General features: G+C 44.1%; 1 protein-coding gene across 1 annotated transcript in view; it reads left to right on the top strand.

The window, feature by feature from the left end:
- The window catches only part of MYCBP2 (MYC binding protein 2), a 404,370-nt gene that overhangs the window by 138,504 nt on the left and 246,200 nt on the right, over nucleotides 1-19,666 (top strand). Inside the window, exons 9-12 of the mRNA XM_038763035.1 lie at nucleotides 1,454-1,527; nucleotides 10,551-10,689; nucleotides 13,697-13,773; nucleotides 19,122-19,326. Of these exons, the coding sequence (XP_038618963.1) occupies nucleotides 1,454-1,527; nucleotides 10,551-10,689; nucleotides 13,697-13,773; nucleotides 19,122-19,326 (495 nt within the window). The remainder of the gene's footprint in view (nucleotides 1-1,453; nucleotides 1,528-10,550; nucleotides 10,690-13,696; nucleotides 13,774-19,121; nucleotides 19,327-19,666) is intronic.

Genomic DNA, 19,666 nt, shown 5'->3' with positions numbered 1-19,666 from the left:
AGCATTTACTATGTACCAGGCACTGTACTAAGCACTGGGGTAGATACAAGAGAAGCAGCGTGGCTCAGTGGAAAGAGCACGGGCTTGGGAGTCAGAGGTCATGGGTTCAAATTCCGGCTCTGCCAATTGGCAGCTGTGTGACTTTGGGCAAGTCACTTAACCTCTCTGTGCCTCAGTTCCCCCATCTGTAAAATGGGGATTGACTGTGAGCCCCCCGTGGGACAACCTGATCACCTTGTAACCTCCCCAGTGCTCAGAACGGTGCTTTGCACATAGTAAGCGCTTAATAAATGCCATTATTATTATTATTATTACAAGCTCCTCCAAACTCCTTTGCTGTCTCCTTCCCCACCCTCTTCCTTTTTTTCCCCCCTCCTTCCTTATTTCCAAAGACATAATGAGTTTTTCTTCTTTGCTTTTTAGTTACAAAGCTTACTGCTAAGAACTTGAGAAGCATCTTTCTTGCACTTTTTGGTATTCTGTATTGGTGGCATAGGAAATATTTCTTTCGATTTCTCTTCTCTTTGATTATCAAGTCTCTTCTTTGGGCTTCCAGTGGGCCTTGTGTCTCCCAGTTTCTCTTTCCAGTTTGTGATCACTGAATTCTCTCTTTGGTAAGGGTCTGCCTGTGTTTTGCATATTTATAATAAGGAATTCTGCTAGTATGAAGTTCCTGGGCAAAGATTGATCATAATGCAACTTATTTGTGGACCTTAAGTTTATTCCACAAAGTGTGTCTTTGATTCAGGTGCCTCTAGAAACGGAACTTTGGTTTGGTCTAATGATTAATGGCGAGACTCGTCCTAGTTCTTCTGTAATTATTCTTTTGGGGGGGGGAGGGTGAGAGAGAGCGTGCTTCATACTTGCTGGCTGAAAAATAATTTTCCCAACGTATGCAGTTTTACACGGAAATTGAACATTGCCTGTAGTGTGTGTAACCCATCCGCCGTCAATGGCTCAAGCTACCAGTGTTGCTTTTGCTCTCTGGTATTGGAAGATTTCGCCTTCCAACCAACAAAAGTCTTAAGTGTATCTTTTTCCAGTGCACTAACCACCGCTTTGTCTGTGAAAGCATAGCATCGCATGAGGTGGTATTGCAATTAAACCCTTTGTTACAGCTCGTTTACCGTGATGCATGCTTACTACTCGATTCTAGCTAAGAAGAATCAGTTTCGGAAGTACCTGTTCTCTGAGAACCTTGAATACAAGAGGCTCCCGGAGGTTTGATATGTACGACAAGTGCTCAGAGGATTCACTAAAATATTTATTATAAATGTTCACGTGGCCTACCGAAAGACATTAGTTCTTTTTGTGAAGTTTGACTTCCCACTGAGTCAAATTCTATGTTTATTCCAGGGAGAATTCCCCTTGTGACACCAACAGAAGGTGGAAGGTCCTTCTGGGGATGTGTTTAAAGGTGTAATGGGATTATTGTTTTCTTCTCCCCGTACAGATTGTCATATGGATGGGCAGAATATTTTATTCACGGATGGAGAATATATAAATCAGATCGCTGCTTCTAGAGATGTAAGTATTGTGCATGATGAGTGGGAGGTGTGGCGTGGAGGTGTGGCATTTGTTCCCCACCCGTGACAATCATTGAATGTGGTGATTGTCTCCTAGTTTACAAAAAAAAAAATTAAGGCCTCTTCTTGTCCTCTGCACCCCAGCTAACAGGTGGTAACCTCATCATCATCAATCATATTTATTGAGCGCTTACTATGTGCAGAGCACTGTACTAAGCGCTTGGGAAGTACAAATTGGCAACATATAACATGTAACCTCAGAATAACTTGTACTTCCCAAGCGCTTAGTACAGTGCTCTGCACACAGTAAGCGCTCAATAAATACGATTGATGATGATGAATAACGAAGAACCCCTGAGCTAATGCACTTTATTTTTTGCCCCACCTGCTGAAGCCCCTTTTAGAGCTAGAAGGTGGTCGTGGGTTTTGGCTTTGTTTTACCGTAGCCCCTTTGAATCGTTTTCACTTTGAGCCATGTATCCATTCATTCCATCGTATTTATTGGGCGCTTACTGTGTGCAGAGCACTATCCTAAATGCTTGGGAGAGGATAATAGAACAGTAAACGGACACATTCCCTTCCCACAACGATCTGATGGTCCCCATTATGTATCCCCATTATTGGAGAGGCGAACTCCCGCCTATAATCAAACTCAGCTTTCTAAATAAGGTATTTCATCCATTTGGGAGCCCCTTTCTGGGTGCTTTTTGCACCCTGGAAAATTTGTAAAAATAGATTAATTAGGATGGATTTCCAGGCACAGTGTTCTTAAAGTAATAGGGGCTTATGCTGCTCCCCTTTTCTCCCATAGATCTTGAGTCTACAGTCCTTCGGGGCTTTTTTTCACAGATTTGTAAGTCCGTCAATCAGTAGTATTTACTGAGTGATTATTATATACAGAAAAGCAGCGTGGCCTAGTGGATAGAGCACAGGCCTGGAAGTCAGAAGGACCTGGATTCTAATCCTGACTCTTCCCCTTGTCTGCTGTGTGACCTCAGCCATGTCACTTAACATCTCTGTGCCTCGGGCACCTCATCTGTAAAATGAGAATTAAGGCTGTGAGCCCTATGAGGGTCATGGACTGTGTCCAACCTGATTGGAGAAGCAGCGTGGCTCAGTGGAAAGAGCCCGGGCTTGGGAGTCATGGGTCATGGGTTCGAATTCTGGCTCTGCCCCTTGTCAGCTGTGTGACTTTAGGCAAGTCACTTCACTTCTCTGGGCCTCAGTTACCTCATCTGTAAAATGGAGATTAAGACCGTGAGCCCCATGTGGGACAACCTGATCACCTTGTAACCTCCCCAGCATGTAGAACAGTGCTTTGCACATAGTAAGTTCTTAAGAAATACCATTAGTATTATTATTATTATTATCATTATTATTATTATTATTGTCTTGACTCTACCCCAGCGCTTAGGCTTGTGCCTGGCACATAGTAAGCACTTAAGAAATGCTGTTAAAAAAACCAAAAGATTGGGCGATTTCAGCAAAGTTGGTAGAGATAATAATTGTGGTATTTCTTAGGTGGTAATTATGTGCCAGGCACTGTACTAAGCGCTGGGGTGGATACAAGCAAATCGGTTTGGACACAGCCCCTGTCCCACACGGGGCTCACAGTCTCAATGTTCCTTGCCCTCTAGAAACTTATCCAGCACTTAGAACAGTGCTTGGCACATAGTAAGCGCTTAACAAATACCATCATTATTATTATAATCTAGAAGGAATTGTGGTGTAAGCGTCAGTCATATGTGCAGAGCACTTTACTAAGCTCTTGGGAGAGGACCATATAGCAATAAGCAGACATTCCCTGCCTACAGTAAGGTTACTGTCTAAAGGCAGTTGGGGATCGGGCCGTCTGGAGTATGAATTTTGATGTTTAGAAATTCAGCCAAGAATAATTACCTGACATACGAGAACCAATTCTGACTAAAGCCAAGGAAGTTCAAGAATAAAATACCAAAGTCGACCAATAAATCAGTGGTACTTATTGAGCGCTTACAGTGTGCGGAGCACTACTAAGCATTTGGGAGAGTAGAATATAACAGTATAACAGAGTTGGTAGTCACATTCCTTGCCCACAGTGAGCTAGGATTTCACCTACCCTTTTTCAAGCACTAATTTACCATGTTGACTGCCCCTCAGTTTCCATCCATGAAGGAGAGAAAACAGTTGATCCGGGTATGTCTTTTAGTCTTTTAGACTGTGAGCCCACTGTTGGGTAGGGACTGTCTCTATATGTTGCCAACTTGTACTTCCCAAGCACTTAGTACAGTGCTCTGCACACAGTAAGCGCTCAATAAATACGATTGATTGATTGATATGTGCCCCCTCCTTCCTCTCCCCCTCCTCCCCATCCCCTCCACTTTACCTCCTTCCCCTCCCCACAGCACCTATATATATATATATATATATATATATATATATAATATATATGTATATATGTTTGTACATATTTATTACTCTATTCATTTTACTTGTACATATTCTATTTATTTCATTTTGTTAATATGTTTTGATTTGTTGTCTGTCTCCCCCTTCTAGACTGTGAGCCAGCTGTTGGGTAGGGGCCGTCTCTATATGTTGCCAACTTGTACTTCCCAAGCGCCTAGTACAGTGCTCTGCACACAGTAAGCGCTCAATAAATATGATTGAATGAATGAATGAAGGCATTGATATAAATAAGCTTCAGATATGGACATAATACAGATATGGGCTTGGAGGGGGATGGATAAAGGAAGCAAGTTCGGGTGATGGAGAAGGGAGTGGGAGAAGAGGAGAAGCCTTTATCTGTGGGTCCTTCTGTTCCTTCCTGCCATTTGCAGGTGCGGAAGCCTCTTCCCGGTGGGAAAGGGGGAAGGGTCTCTTCTTGGAAATTGCCTCCCCCTGCCCTGGAATCCCTGAGCCACCTTCGCAGAGGTTAATGATGGTATTTGTTAAGCGGACCGAGCACTGTTCTAAGCACTGGGGTAATAATAATAATAATCATGATGGCATTTGTTAAATGCTCACTATGTGCACAGCACTGCTCTAAGTGCTGTAAAATGGGGATGAAGATTGTGAGCCGCACATGGGGCAACCGGTTAACCTTATGGGAAGCAGCGTGGCTCAGTGGAAAGAGCCCGGCCTTGGGAGTCAGAGGTCATGGGCTCAAATCCCGGCTCCGCCGCTTGTCAGCTGCGTGACTTTGGGCAAGTCACTTCACTTCTCTGGGCCTCAGTTCCCTCATCTGTAAAATGGGGATTAAGATTGTGGGCCCCATGTGGGACAACCTGATCACCTTGTATCCTCCCCGGCACTTAGAACAGTGCTTTGCACAATAGTAAGCGCTTAACAAATACAAAAATTATTGTTATTATTGTTATTCTGGCTCCCAGGCCTGTGGTCTATCCATTAAGCCACCAGTACGGTTTGTTCGTAGCTGCGTGGGATCGTAGCCGATTCTGTGGCTTCTAACTCCGGCCTTCCCTCCGGAGTTCTGATGATAATAATAATAATAATAATAATAATAATAATAATAATGGCATTTATTAAGCACTTACTATGTACAGAACACTGTTCTAAGCGCTGATCTGGGAAATACATCCTCAGGAAAGTTCTAGCTGGCTTCATGCTGAAGAGCAGCCGACAAAACCACGAAAGCCTATCCCTACGCCCCCAGTTTTCTTTCGTAACCTCGACACGGTGGAGGGAGGACTTTCTAAAGGGGTAACGCTAACTGGATTACTTTAGTGAATCAGTGGAAAAAACTGCCGTTTTATCCATTTATCTTGTATCTGGATCGAAGATAATAATAATAATAATAATGTTGGTATTTGTTAAATGCCTACTATGTGCCAAGCACTGTTCTAAGCGCTGGGGAGGTTACAAGGTGATCAGGTTGTCCCACGGGGGGCTCACACAATTTTACTCCCCATTTTACAGATGAGGTAACTGAGGCCCAGAGAAGTTAAGTGACTTGCCCAAAGTCACATAGCTGACAGTTGGCAGAGCAGGGATTTGGACCCGTGACCTCTGACTCCAAAGCCCGGGCTTTTTCCACTGAGCCACGCTGCTTCTCTGACCGCCGTCTTAAAGATTGTCCAATAGCTTGATATTTGCAATTTTCTTGTTTTTGGTGGAATGGTGGGGGGAGAAGACCTAAAAGTTTGCGTATTCAGAGACATGCATCCATATATGCAGATCTGTGGGTATGTTTTTATTAATAGCTCTTCATATTTTTTGAGTCTGAGTTGCTTTTGAATCATGCTTGCTATTTATGCTTCACTTATATTAGGACTGCGCTGTGTGAAGGATGGAAAAGTCGGGCTGTAATCTTTAATTTTGGATCTGTGAGGAGCATTTTTGCTTCTTCGTTTCTTGCAGTAGACATAATGCAGGTCTGGGGATTGAACTCCTTTAGGAGAGAGAAGCGGCATGGCCTAGGGGTTAGAACACAGGTCTGCGAATCAGAAGGACCTGAGTTCTAATCCTGTCTCTGCCACTTGTCTTCTGTGTGACCTTGGACAAGTCCCTTCACTTCTCTGTTCCTCAGTCACCTCATCTGTAAATGGTCCCGATGTGGAATGTGTCCAATCTGATTGACTTGTTTCTATCCCAGTGCTTAGTACAGTGCCTGGCACATAATAAGTGCTTAACAAATACCGGAAAAAAAAGAGACTTTCAAAATCTTTGAAAAAGACCTCTTCAGACATATTTAATGACAGTTGATTGACCAGTACCTAAATCCTGGCTCCTCCATGTGTCTCCATATGACGTTAGGCAAGTCCTTTTACTTCTCTGTGCCTCAGGTACCTCGTCTGTAAAATGGGGATAAGAGTGTCAGCACAGGCGCAGTGTGTCCAACCTGACTGATTTATATCTGCGCCAGTACTTGGCACATAGTAAGTGCTTAACAAGTACCATAATAATAATAATATCGGTATTTGTTAAGCACTTACCATCTGCCAAGCGCTGTTCTAAGCACTGGGGAGGTTATAAGGTGAACAGGTTGTCCCACTTGGGGCTCACGGTCTTAATCCCCATTTTACAGATGAGGTAACTGAGGCACAGAGAAGTTAAGTGAAGTGATTTGCCCAAAGTCACACAGCTGACAGTTGGCAGAGCTGGGATTTGAACCCATGACCTCTGACTCCCAAGCCCGGGCTCTTTCCACTGAGCCACGCTGCTTCTCTACCATATTCAACACTCGTTCGAAGTGATCATTTCAAATGAGGAGAGGCAGTTGTTTTAAAAGAATTGGTTGAGATTCACCCCCAAATAGACCTCAGCATCAATCCCAAGGAGGGTGGAACATCTCCTATTGACCGAAAGCCCGGCCCTCCCCAGGCTATTCCAGATTCATTCATTCGCTTGAGCGCTTATTGTGTGCAGAACACTATACTAAGAACTTGGGAAAGTACAGTACAACAATAAACAGTGACATTTCCTGCCCACAATGAGGTTACAGCTTGGGAGGAGGGAGACAGACATCACGTCTTCTAGACTGTGAGCCCGTCTTCTAGACTGAGAGCCCGTTGATGGGTAGGGACCATCTCTATATGTTGCCAACTTGTACTTCCCAAGGGCTTAGTACAGTGCTCTGCATTCATTCATTCAATCGTATTTATTGAGCGCTTACTGTGTGCAGAGCACTGTACCAAGCACTTGGGAAGTACAAGTTGGCAACATATGGAGACTGTCCCTACCCAACAGCAGGCTCACAGTCTAGAAGGGGGAGACAGACAACAAAACCAAACATATTAACAAAATAAAATAAATAGAATAAATATGTACAAATAAAATAAATAAATAGAGTAATAAATATGTACAAACATATATACACATATACAGGTGCTGTGGGGAGGGAAAGGAGGTGCTGGGAAAGATGGCTCATTAGAGCTCTCCTTCAGATGTGGCATGAAGGAATATGACTTCTGTTGAGGTGCTTCAGCCACAAGACAACAGGGAAGGATGATGATGACAGAGGAGGCTCAGTCTCTTCCTCTTCAAGGAGAGGATTGCAGTCACCGCATGGCAGAGGTCACTCTTCTATACTAAAAAATCCCAGGAACGGTCCCCAAAAAGATCAGCTGGGGCAGACAGACCCAATCAATCAGTCAATCAATGGAACTGATGGAGAGATTACTGTGTTATTCTGTGCGGAGCACTGTACTAAGTAAGCACCCAGTAAGCGCTCAATAAATACGATTGAATGAATACAAATAAATAAAATTGCTGCTACGTACATAAGTGCTGTGGGGCTGGGAGGGGGGAAGAACAAAGGGAGCAAGTCAGGGCGACACAGAAGGGAGGGGGAGATGAGGAATAGGGGGGCTTAGTCTGGGAAGGCCTCTTGAGGGAGAAGTGCCTTAAATAAGGCTTTGGAGGCAGGGAGAGTGATTGTCAGATTTGAGGAGGGAGGGCATTCCAGGCCAGAAGCAGGATGTGAGACAGTGAGATGGAGGGACAGGGAGAAGGTAGGCAATAGAGGAGCGAAGTATGCATGCTGGGTTGTAGAAGGGGAGAAGCGAGGTGAGGTAGGAGGGGCCAAGGTGAATCAGTGCTTTAAAGCCAGTGCTGAGGAGTTTTTTTATGTGGAGATGGATGGGCAACCACTGGAGTTTTTTTGACCCAAAAGGAGCTTGGGGTGGTCTGGCGTGAGGCTACCTGGGAGCAAGGCAAAGGTCCCCAGGGGGTACAGTGGGAAAGAGGTAGCTGCTCAGAGGTGGAGACGGGGTTAGGAGGAATGAGGCAGCTCCTTGAGGGGCAACAGAGAAGCCGCGTGGCTCAGTGGAAGGAGCGCGGGCTTTGGAGTCAGAGGTCATGGGTTCGAATCCCAGCTCTGCCACTTGTCAGCTGGGTGACTCTGGGCAAGTCACTTCGCTTCTCTGGGCCTCAGTTACCTCATCTGGAAAATGGGGATCAAGACTGTGAGCCCCATGTGGGACAACCTGATCACCTTGCATCCCCCCCAGATAGCTGGATCAGAGTAGAAACAATCGATCGATCAGTAGTACTGAGCACCTGGTATGTATAGAACACGTAAGTTCTAAAGTTCATGGGGGTGTAATTGAGTTAGCAGAGAAGCCACATGGCTTAATGGGTGTAGTATATGCCTGGAAGTCAGAAAGATCTCTGTGACCTAAAGCAAGTCACTTAACTCCTCTGTGCCTCAGTTACCTCAGTAAAAACTGGGGCTTAAGACTGTGAGCCCCATGTGGGGCAGGGATTGGTGTCCAAACTGATGAACTTATATCGATTCCAGGGCTTAGTACAGTGCCTGGCACATGCCAAGGCTTAACAAATACCATGAAGAAAACGTTACAGACATGGTCCCTGCCTTCAAAATCTAGCAGGACACTGGCAGTCACAAGACGTTAGCAAAACGGTATGGCTGTTGAAAGCCCAAATCTGGAAGGATAAATAGATAAGAGTAAGTGTCTATGTTGAGAGAATGAGCAAGTGGGAAGGCGTATAAATATAAAGTGCGAATGGCAGCTGTTGAAGGGATGTGACTTGGGAAGGCAGAGCTGAATTGGAGAATGTGTCATGGAAGTAGGTGGGTTTTCAGGAGGGATGTGAATATGGAGAGAAATGCGTTCTGGTGGGTTTGAGGAAGTTCCAGACTGTGTTCCCCAGTTTATTTACTAATAGATTAAAATGAGGGAAAGTACAGATGTGACCATTTGGGTAAAGGAATTCATTTTAACCAGGAACCTGAAACTCACCATTAGCCAAGGACTGTGCTAAAGTCCCTTCCCCCTTGGAAGCTGGAGGTAGTTGGAGAGTTAAGTCGATTTATGTTGAGCATCCTTTGTGATAAACAGAAAATCCAGGCAAGGATGAGAAAAAAATGAATAGTACACTTTGGAAATCCCTAAATTTTCTCTAAAATCGATCAAAGTGAAAACATCTTGTCCCATAAGAGCATAGCAAGTGGAATAAAAACTTGGTAATAGCAAATGTGAAGAATTGCAAATTCTGTACACATATGAGAAAAATCAAATTTTGCAAATCTCTCTCTCTATATATGTGTATACGCATATACATATACCTCATCTGTAAAATGGGGCTTAAGCCCCATGTGGGACAGGGATTGTGTCCAAACTGATTCATTTGTTTCGATTCCATCGCTTAGTACGGTGCCTTGCACATGGTAAGACTTAACAAATACATTTTATATATATAAAATATATATATATATAATTATATATAATATATATAATATATGTGCCATTATATATATAATATATAATATATTGTACAATATATGTAATTCCAAACCCTCTGCTTATTTTTTGCCACTATATGCATATTATATATTTATAATATATTATATTATTATATATTATAGTACATATATTATTATATTACTATTATATATATTCCAAACCCTCTGCTTATTTTTGGCCACTATATACTATTTTATATATTTATAATGTTATATTATAATATAATATTATATATTACATAATATATTATATGTTTACAATATTCATTCCATCATATTGATTGAGCGCTTACTGTGTGCAGAGCACTGTACTAAGCGCTTGGGAAGTACAAGTTGGCAACATATAGAGACGGTCCCTACCCAACAGCGGGCTCACAATATATTACGTTATTATATTATATATATATATATATCAATCAGTCGTATTTATTGAGTGCTTACTGTGTGCAGAGCACTATACTAAGCGCTTGGGAAGTACAAGTTGGATATATAATGGCAAAAAATAAGCAGAGGAATTCCTGTGAATTATTTTGCTGGGCCCCAGATTCTTCCATCATTTACTTAGGGTTACTGAGTCGTTTCACATGCAGAACATTGTATTTAGGTGTGTGTGAGAATACACTAGAATTACAGTTATGACTTCCCTGGAAGTGGTGTGCAGTGAAAGAGATGGAAAAGTAGACCAGATGCCCTAGAAGCTCTTATGTCCTATTATACTTGGCCCAGTTCTGGCTCCCAAGATTGGTCTCCGTCTCCTGGGGAAAAGGAAGAAATCCAGACCAATTCATTTAGTGCCTTGACTATTTTGTTTTTGACAGGATGGCTTCGTCGTTCGAATATTTGCAACAAGCACGGAACCTGTTCTTCAGCAAGAGTTGCAGCTCAAACTTGCCCGGAAATGCCTACATGCCTGTGGAATATCATTATTTGACCTGGAAAAAGACTTGCACATTATAAGTAAGATTACAGATTGGAGCGCTTTTTTAGTTACACTTCCTGTTTATTAAGAATATTTATGAATTTTATCCTTTATTTCATTAAGCATGCATGGTTGTTTTCAGTAATTTCCCAATAGTCTTTTAATGCACTTTTTGAATTCTTGGTACAAAACCATTGCAAAGGGTAACAATGTAGTCACATTGCACCATGTTTAGAGTTAAGATGTCACATAATATCCCCCCCAGCGCTTAGAACAGTGCTTTGCACATAGTAAGCGCTTAATAAATGCCATCATTGTTGTTATTATTATTATTATGGTGTTTGTTAAGCTCTTACTATGTGCCAAGCACTATTCTAAGCAGTGGGGGTAGATAAAAGATAATCAGGTTGTCCCACATGGGGTTCACAGTCTTAATCAATCAATCAATCGGTCGTATTTATTGAGCGCTTACTGTATGCAGAGCACTGTACTAAGCGCTTGGGAAGTACAAGTTGGCAGCATATAGAGACAGTCCCTACCCAACAGTGGGCTCACAGTCTAGAAATCCCCATTTTACAGATGAGGTAACTGAGGCACAGAGAGGTTAACTTGCCCAAAGTGTCACAGCAGACAGGTGGCAGGGGCGGAATTAGAACCCACGTCCTCGGACTCGCAAACCCGTTCTTGCTTCTCACCAAGCACTGTTCGAAGTGCTGGGATAGATACAAGCTGATCCGATTTGGCACAGTCCCTGTTCCACATGGGCCTCATAGTCTTATTCCCCGTTTTATGGATGAGGTAACTGAGGCCCAGAGACATGAAGTGACTTGCCCAAGGCCTCACAGCAGACAAGTGGTAGAGGAGGGATTAGAACCCAGGTCCTTTTGACCCCTAGGCCCATGTGCTATCCACTAGGCCTTTCTGCTTTCACATATTGCCTTCTAGACTGTGAGCCCACTGTTGGGTAGGGACCGTCTCTATATGTTGCCAACTTGTACTTCCCAAGCGCTTAGTACAGTGCTCTGCACACAGTAAGCGCTCAATAAATGCAATTGATTGATTGATATTACATCACATGTAATCTGGAGGCCCCCTTAAACAGATTAACCTGTGCCTCGGTGGGGCCGGGGGGATTAATCCAGCCCGACTGTTGGCCAATAGACGTTATATTTAGGAGGGTAGAGGATGAGACATGTAAAACAACCATCACTCCGCAGGGTGGGGAATGAGGAGCTGTTGAAAAAGCACTAGTTTCGCACCAAAGTAGGCCAATGTGAATGGGTGTTCAGATGTAAAGATTGGTTCTGGATACCAGCTGCTCCAAGTTTCCTTTTCTTTGCCTTTTCCGCGCATGGAAATACCGCCGTGCCTTCCCCGACAGGGTTTGACTACCCAGTTTGAGATTTGGTCGAGAAGGATAGTTTCCAAAAAATGGATAAGCCCACCAAAATTCTTTGAAAGCCCGTGACCCAGTTTCTTTAAGGCCCAAGCTGATTTCAGATATAGTAATAATAATGATGATGGCATTTATTAAGCGCTTACTATGTGCAAAATACTGTTCTAAGCGCTGGGGATCAGGTTTTAGACTGTGAGCCCACTGTTGGGTAGGGACTGTCTCTATATGTTGCCAACTTGTACTTCCCAAGCGCTTAGTACAGTGCTCTGCACACAGTAAGCGCTCAATAAATACAATTGATTGATTGATTGATTGATTGTCCCACATGGGGCTCACAGCCTTAATCCCCATTTTACAGATAACGGAGGCACAGAGAAGTGAAGTGGCTTGCCCAAAGTCACACAGCTGACAAGCGGCGGGATTTGAACCCATGACCTCTGACTCCAAAGCCCGGGCACTTTCCACTGAGCCATGCGGCTTCTCGCAGAACACCATCACAGGGGCTCCTAAATCACAGGATGTCTTTCATTCATTCAGTCGTATTTATTGAGCGCTTACTGTGGGCAAAGCTAATCAAAGTGTTGATTTGACATTGAATGTCCTGTGCTTTGCAGTGCGGTATTTATTTTCCCATGTTTTGAAGGTTGGTATATCCAGCATCCTGGGATTGCCTGGAGCTGTGATGCTGTGATAACCACATCACCACTCCATTTAGGCCTTTAAAAGACAAGTGTTTGAAGATATTCACAGCAGCAGTAACACTGACTTGAATTTCTAGGTTTGTTTCTCTGACAAATGCCGTGGAGATGAATTGCATAAACTTTCCTTTTCACGAGGTTAAACTACCATAGCATACCTGAAACAATCTTAATAGATGTTTCTAGAAAGCAGTTTAGTTTCTGAGTGTGAATAAGCACTGAAATATATGCATGTGGATTGCAACAACTATATGTAGATTTTCTGAACGTCTTTTTTTCCAAATGAGTAAGAGGTGAAGAAAAAATGGTCTATTCCTTCCTTCCTTGTGCTTCCCTGGAGAAAGTGAGCTCATAAAATATGATGCAGCCAAGGGTACACTGAATCATGTTTTTTTATTTTTCCAGCGCTTAGAACAGTGCTTTGCAATCAATCAATCATATTTATTGAGTGCTTACTGTGTGCAGAGCACTGTACTAAGCGCTTGGGAAGAACAAATTGGCAACGTATAGAGACAGTCCCTACCCAACAGTGGGCTCGCAGTCTAGAAGGGGGAGACAAAACCAAACATACTAACAAAATAAAATGAATAGAATCGATATGTACAAGTAAAATAAATAAATAGAGTAATAAATCTGTACAAACATATATACATATATACAGGTGCTGTGGGGAAGGGAAGGAGGTAAGATGGGGGGATGGAGAGGGGGGCGAGGCGGGGAGGAAGGAAGGACATAGTAAGCACATAGTAAGCGCTTAATAAATGCCATTATTATTATTATTTGCTTTTTGCTGTAGTATTTATGTGTACAAACGCTTGAATTACTTCTGTTTTATTTTCTATAGTGTTTGAATCTTTTTTCTCCCATGCAAATAATAACCAATGGAATCTGTCCAACCATTTATAATGAGTTGCAGCAGCATTAATCATTGAACCCTTGTTGTGTTGTTAGGTACAGGATTTGATGAGGAATCCGCCGTTTTGGGAGCAGGAAGAGAGTTTGCACTTATGAAAACTGCTAGTGGAAAGGTATCGACAGTTTTTCTTTCTGGATTCTCTTTTAAAGTTTTCATTAAAAAATGACCATATGTAACAGGCCACAGTATTAACCATTGCAGTGTCATTATCTTTTGGCTTTCTTTTCATATTTTTCTTTATCTTCCCCACCCCATGTAAATACCCCTTGGGCAGAGAATGTGGGCAGTATTATTCCTTATTTCCCAAACGTCATCATGATCGTCATCGATGATATTTATTGAGTGTTTACTGTGGGCAGAGCGCTGTCCTAAGCACTTGGGAGAGTACAGTGCCACAGAGTTGAAACGTGCCTACCAACTCTGTTGGATTGTATTCTCCCAAGTGCTTAGCCAGTTCCCTGCCCACAACGAGCTTACACCCTAGAGGATCTCGTTCAAAGCATCGAACCAGGGTTGTTTAAAAGAATGTCGTTGCTACTTTGCCTTTTACCTTTCGTTGAGATGTAATCAGATCTTACATACACTTAGAGGTCTTTAGTAGCAAGGAGAGTAAAGATTGGCCCAATAAAGAATTCTTTATTTTGCTTTTAATAAATGCTTAGTTCTGTTCTTGCTAGCTATCACTCTACCAAGCAGAAAGCTTTAGTAGTCAAGATTTTTGACTTCTCCCAGTGTCTTAATGATCTTGGCTAATGATTATATACGGGGATGGGGGGCAGGAGGGGGATTGACAATGAGCAGTGGCTCATTGCCACTGCTTCTCCAGTGGCTGCCTGTCAACCTCTGCATCAAGCAAAAACTCCTCACTCTCGGCTTCAAGGCCGTCCATCACCTCGTCCCCTCCTACCTCATCTCCCTTCTGTCCTTCTCCAGCCCAGCCCGCACCTTCCGCTCCTCTGCCGCCGCTAACCTCCTCACTGGGCCTCGTTCTCACCTGTCCTGCCATCGACCCCCGGCCCACGTCCTCCCCCTGGCCTGGAATGCCCTCCCTCCGCACATGCTCCAAGTTAGCTCTCTTCCTCCCTTCAAAGCCCAACTGAGAGCTCACCTCCTCCAAGAGGCCTTCCCAGACTGAGCCCCCTTTTTCCTCTCCTCCTCCCCATCTCCCCCACCCTACCTCTTCCCCTCCCCACAGAACTTGTATATATATTTGTACAGGTTTATTACTCTATTTTACTTGTACATATTTACTATTCTATTTATTTTGTTACTGATGTGCATTCAGCTTTAATTCTATTTGCTCTGACTTGACACCTGTCCACATGTTTTGTTTTGTTGTCTGTCTCCCCCTTCTAGACTATGAGTCCATTGTTGGGCAGGGACCGTCTCTATATGTTGCCAACTTGTACTTCCCGAGCGCTTAATACTGTGCTGTGCACACTGTAAGCACTCAGTACAGTGCTCTGCTCAATAAATAAGATTGAATGAGTGAATGAGCAGGAGGTGTCCAGGACCTCCTTCTCTCTCCAGTGGTGGTGGGAAGGAGGAAGGAAAGCCCAGCGGAAGTCTAGCTGTGTACAATTCTATCCTCCAGCTTGTCAGGGGAAGCCTCGCTGTAGTCATGGCTCCATATATATGGCTGAAAATAGCATCCATCTTTCCATTGCAGTCTTCGTTGGTCAAAGCGTCATGCAAGCACATTATGGGCAGGGAACGCGTCTACCAACTCTGTTACATTGTACTCTCCCACGTGCTTAGTACACTGCTCACAGAAATACCATTGACTGATTGAGTAATAATAATAATAATAATCGTATTTGTTACGCACTTACTATGTGTCGAGCACAGTTCTAAGTGCTGGGGTAGATACAAGCTGGTCAGGTTGGACACAGTCCCTGTCCCGCACGGGGCTCCACCGTCTTAATCCCAAAATACGATTGATTGATTGATTAATCCCCATTTTACAGATGAAGTCACTGAGGCCCAGAGAAGTGAAGTGACTTGCCCAAGGTCATTCATTCATTCAGTCGTATCTATTGAGCGCTTACTGTGTGCAGAGCACTATACTAAGCACTTGGGAAGTACAAGTCGGCAACATATAGAGACGGTCCCTACCCAACAGCGGGCTCACAGTCTAGAAGGGGGAGACAGACAACAAAACAAAACCTATGGACAGGTGTCAAGTCATCAGAATAAGATCACACAGCAGAGAAGCGGCAGAGCTAGGATTAGAACCCAGGTCCTTCTGACTCCCAGACTTATGCTCTAGCCACTAAGCCACGCTGCTTCACTTGATTGTTGCGGGGAAAGGTGGGGCCGTGGCCAGACTGGGCACCCCACGAAATTTGATGTCCCAACCGTTTTGTTGGTGGAAAAGCCAAAGGAAGCAACCCCCTTCACAAACAGAGAGAATCAGTCTTACACAGGAGCCAATGTACCTTTCACCTTCATGGCATAGGCAGTCAACCCCGATGTGCGGCGTGGCCTAGCTGTATTCGGAGGAAAGCACTCTCAGAAAAGAAGCAGCATGGCCTGGTAGGGTGAGCATGACCCTTGGGAGCCAGAAGACCTGGTTTCCAATTCTGGCTCTGCTGCGTGTCTGCTGTGTGACCTTGGACAAGTCACTTATCTTCTCTGAGCCTTGGTTACTTCATCCATAAAACAGCTTCCTCCTTAGACTGCGAGTCTCATGTGGGACAGGGACTGTGTCCAACCTGACTAATTTGTATCTACCCCGCCACTTAGAACAGTGCTTAGCACGTAGTAAACACTTAACACAAACAAAGTAGAAGCCATGGGGTGATGGGAAACCTCTGAATCCAATGAGATTGGTCCAAAAATGTATAGGCAAAGGAGGGAATTTAGCAATCAGTGAGATTCGTTGACCATTTACGGTGTGTAGACTACTGTAGTAAATCCTCTTGTGTCAGCACCAGCTTTTTCTCAATATATGGAGCATGGAGAAAATACCGCAGAACTTCAAAGATGTAGGGACTGTCACTATATGTTGCCAACTTGTACTTCCCAAGCGCTTAGTACAGTGCTCTGCACACAGTAAGCGCTCAATAAATACGATTGATGATGATGATGATGCCAGTTTAATTTCTATCTTGATGAAGAAACAGTGGGGGGAGAGTTACTAGGTAATGAAGTAGTAATAATAATAATAATGATGGCATTTATTAAGCGCTTACTATGTGCAAAGCACTGTTCTAAGCACTGGGGAGGTTCCAAGGAGATCAGGTCCCACAAGGGGCTCACAGTCTTAATCCCCATTTTACAGATGAGGGAACTGAGGCCCAGAGAAGTTAAGTGACTTGCCCAAAGTCACACTGCTGACAGTTGGCAGAGCCGGGATTCGAACCCATGACCCCTGACTCCAAAGCCGGGGCTCTTTCCACTGAGCCATGCTGATTTGTTCAGTGCTTACTATGTGCTGGAAAAGAATACAGAGCAGGGGATTAGACCAGTTCCTGGCCTTCAAGGTGTTCACCAGCAAACATCATCTCACATTCAAGGTGGGATCCATTCTCAGAGAAACATGCAAGCAAGCGACCATTTATCAAATGAACAAATGAGGAGAAACCCATTTGAGGATCTTTATGAAGAAGCTTTCAGGAGATGGAACTGACCTCATCAGTCAATCAATCAATCAATCGTATTTATTGAGTGCTTACTGTGTGCAGAGCACTGTACTAAGCGCTTGGGAAGTACAAGTTGGCAACATATAGAGACAGTCCCTTCCCAACAGTGGGCTCACAGTCTAAAAGGGGGACCATTTAGAAACCGTGGGGCACAACAACATTCTGGCAAACAGGCTCAGGCATCATACGACTGACCAGCCTGGATTGGCGTTCAACCAAACGTGACTGAAATTCTTTTCAACAGATGTGGAAGAACAGAAGTAATTCAGTTTGCGCGGTGAAAGTGTTTCAAGCGTCTGAACTATTATTGCACAAGGAGCAGGCAGGTGTTACTTGTGGGGTGGTCAGAGGAGAGTAATTAGGCTCTTGCTCCGTCAACCTCTAGCCAAGATCCTAGTGAGAGTAAGGCAGTCCAGGAGACAAGCATGGCTTTCAGAGGCAGATTGGAACCTACCCTGTCACTCACGACCGAAGACGAAGCTTGCTCCATCTCCATCTTCGGACTCCTCCTTTATGGACTCACTCCTGAGTGTGTTGAAATAACTAAACGGGAATTTTCCAAGGTGGTTTCCATTGCCCCCCACGTTCTGCCAGTCCTTCAGTCAGAGGTATTTATCGAGCGCTTACTGTGTGCAGAGCACTGTAGTAAGCAACACGGTCCCTGCCCACAGCCATCTTGCAGCCTAGAGGAAAAGTCACCGATGAGATCTGCTTGCTTTGAGCAGTAGAAGTCCGTCCTGTGTGGTGCCAAGCTTTGATAGCAACCGTTTGAAAGTCCCAAGCAGTCTCTTCAAAGCCTTATTGAAGACACATCTCCTCCAAGAGGCCTTCCCTAACGAAGCCCTCCTGTCCTCTTCTCCCACTCCTTTCTGCATTGCCGTGACTTGCTCCCACTTGCTCCCTTTATTCATTCCGCCTCCCGGCCCCACAATACTTATGTACAAATCTGTAATTTATTTAATTCTATTAATGTCTGTCTCTCAACGCCCCCCCCCCCCCCCCCCCCGCCGCCCCAAGTCTTTAAGCTCACTGTGGACAGGGAATATGTCTGTTATAGTGTTACATTGTATTTCCCCCAGCGCGTAGTACAGTGCTCTGCACACAGTAAATGCTCAATAAATAGGATTGACTGACTGACCTGGTGCTTAAAATTTCATCCTGCCTCGGGTCCTTTTCTCTGGACGGACAGTTGTCCAACATCTGTTTGGCTATTCTCTGTATCTTCCTTGTCAGATAATCTGAGAAAGCAATCAACTGGTGTAACCTTTGGCTCTGTTTAGAGAAGTTGGGTTTGCTTACCCTAACCTTTAAAAGTGTGTTTGAATGCCCTACCATCGTACTTGCCTTCTGTTCTCTCTCCCTAGGTTGAGTATGACTTTGTTTGCTTTGACTGTCCTGTTTTTTCCCAAAATAATAACCTACCTCTTTCAGAAATGTCAAGGAAAGAGTCGGTGAAATACGCAGTCTGCACTGTTAGCATGGCAGCTTTAGAGATGTCCGGATATTCATTCATTTATTCAGTCGAATTTATTGAGAGCCTACTGTGTGCAGAGCACTGTCCTAAGCGCTTGGGAGAGCACAATACAACAATAAATAGATTCCCTGTCCTCAGTGAGCTTACAGTCTAGAGGGGCTTACAGACTAGATAACTGGGCGTGGATATTAAAGTGACTTTCTGGTGACAGGGCCACAAACCTTTGCAGAATCCTGTTTCTCTGTCCTCACCTGATGGGTTTGTCTTCTCTGGCAATCTTCTTTCTGAGTTTCTGCTTCCTTTAAAGAATTGGGGAAAATAATTCACCTTTCCTTTTCGTAGATATATTATACAGGCAAATACCAGAGCCTCGGAATCAAGCAGGGTGGTCCTTCGGCAGGAAAATGGGTTGAACTACCGATAACAAAGTCTCCAAAGATTGTCCAGTTCTCAGTGGGACATGATGGCTCGCACGCCTTGTTGGTGGCAGAGGATGGAAGCATATTCTTCACAGGGTCTGCGAGTAAGGGAGAAGATGGAGAATCAAGTAAGTTTCCATGGTAACCTGGTCATTCGGTTGGGTTATTTCAAAATTCCTCTCATTTACCATATATATTCACCCACACACACATGTGTGTGTTTCTGTGTGGTAATGATTATGGTAATTAGGTGCTTACAATATGCCAGGCACTGTGCTGTGCGCCGGGGGTGGATACAAGCCAATCTGGTTGAACACACTCCCTGTCCCATGTGGGGCTCACAGTCTCAATCCCCACTTTACAGATGAGGCAACTGAGTCACAGAGAAGTGAAGTGACTTGCCCAAAGTCACACAGCTGACAATTGGCGGAGCCGGGATTTGAACCCATGACCTTCTGGCTCCCAGGC

Source organism: Tachyglossus aculeatus, chromosome 2 (assembly GCF_015852505.1).
Source record: "Tachyglossus aculeatus isolate mTacAcu1 chromosome 2, mTacAcu1.pri, whole genome shotgun sequence".
Lineage (NCBI taxonomy): Eukaryota > Metazoa > Chordata > Mammalia > Monotremata > Tachyglossidae > Tachyglossus > Tachyglossus aculeatus.
Note: the sequence above shows the minus strand (reverse complement) of the source record. Positions and strands in the feature narration are given on the sequence as shown.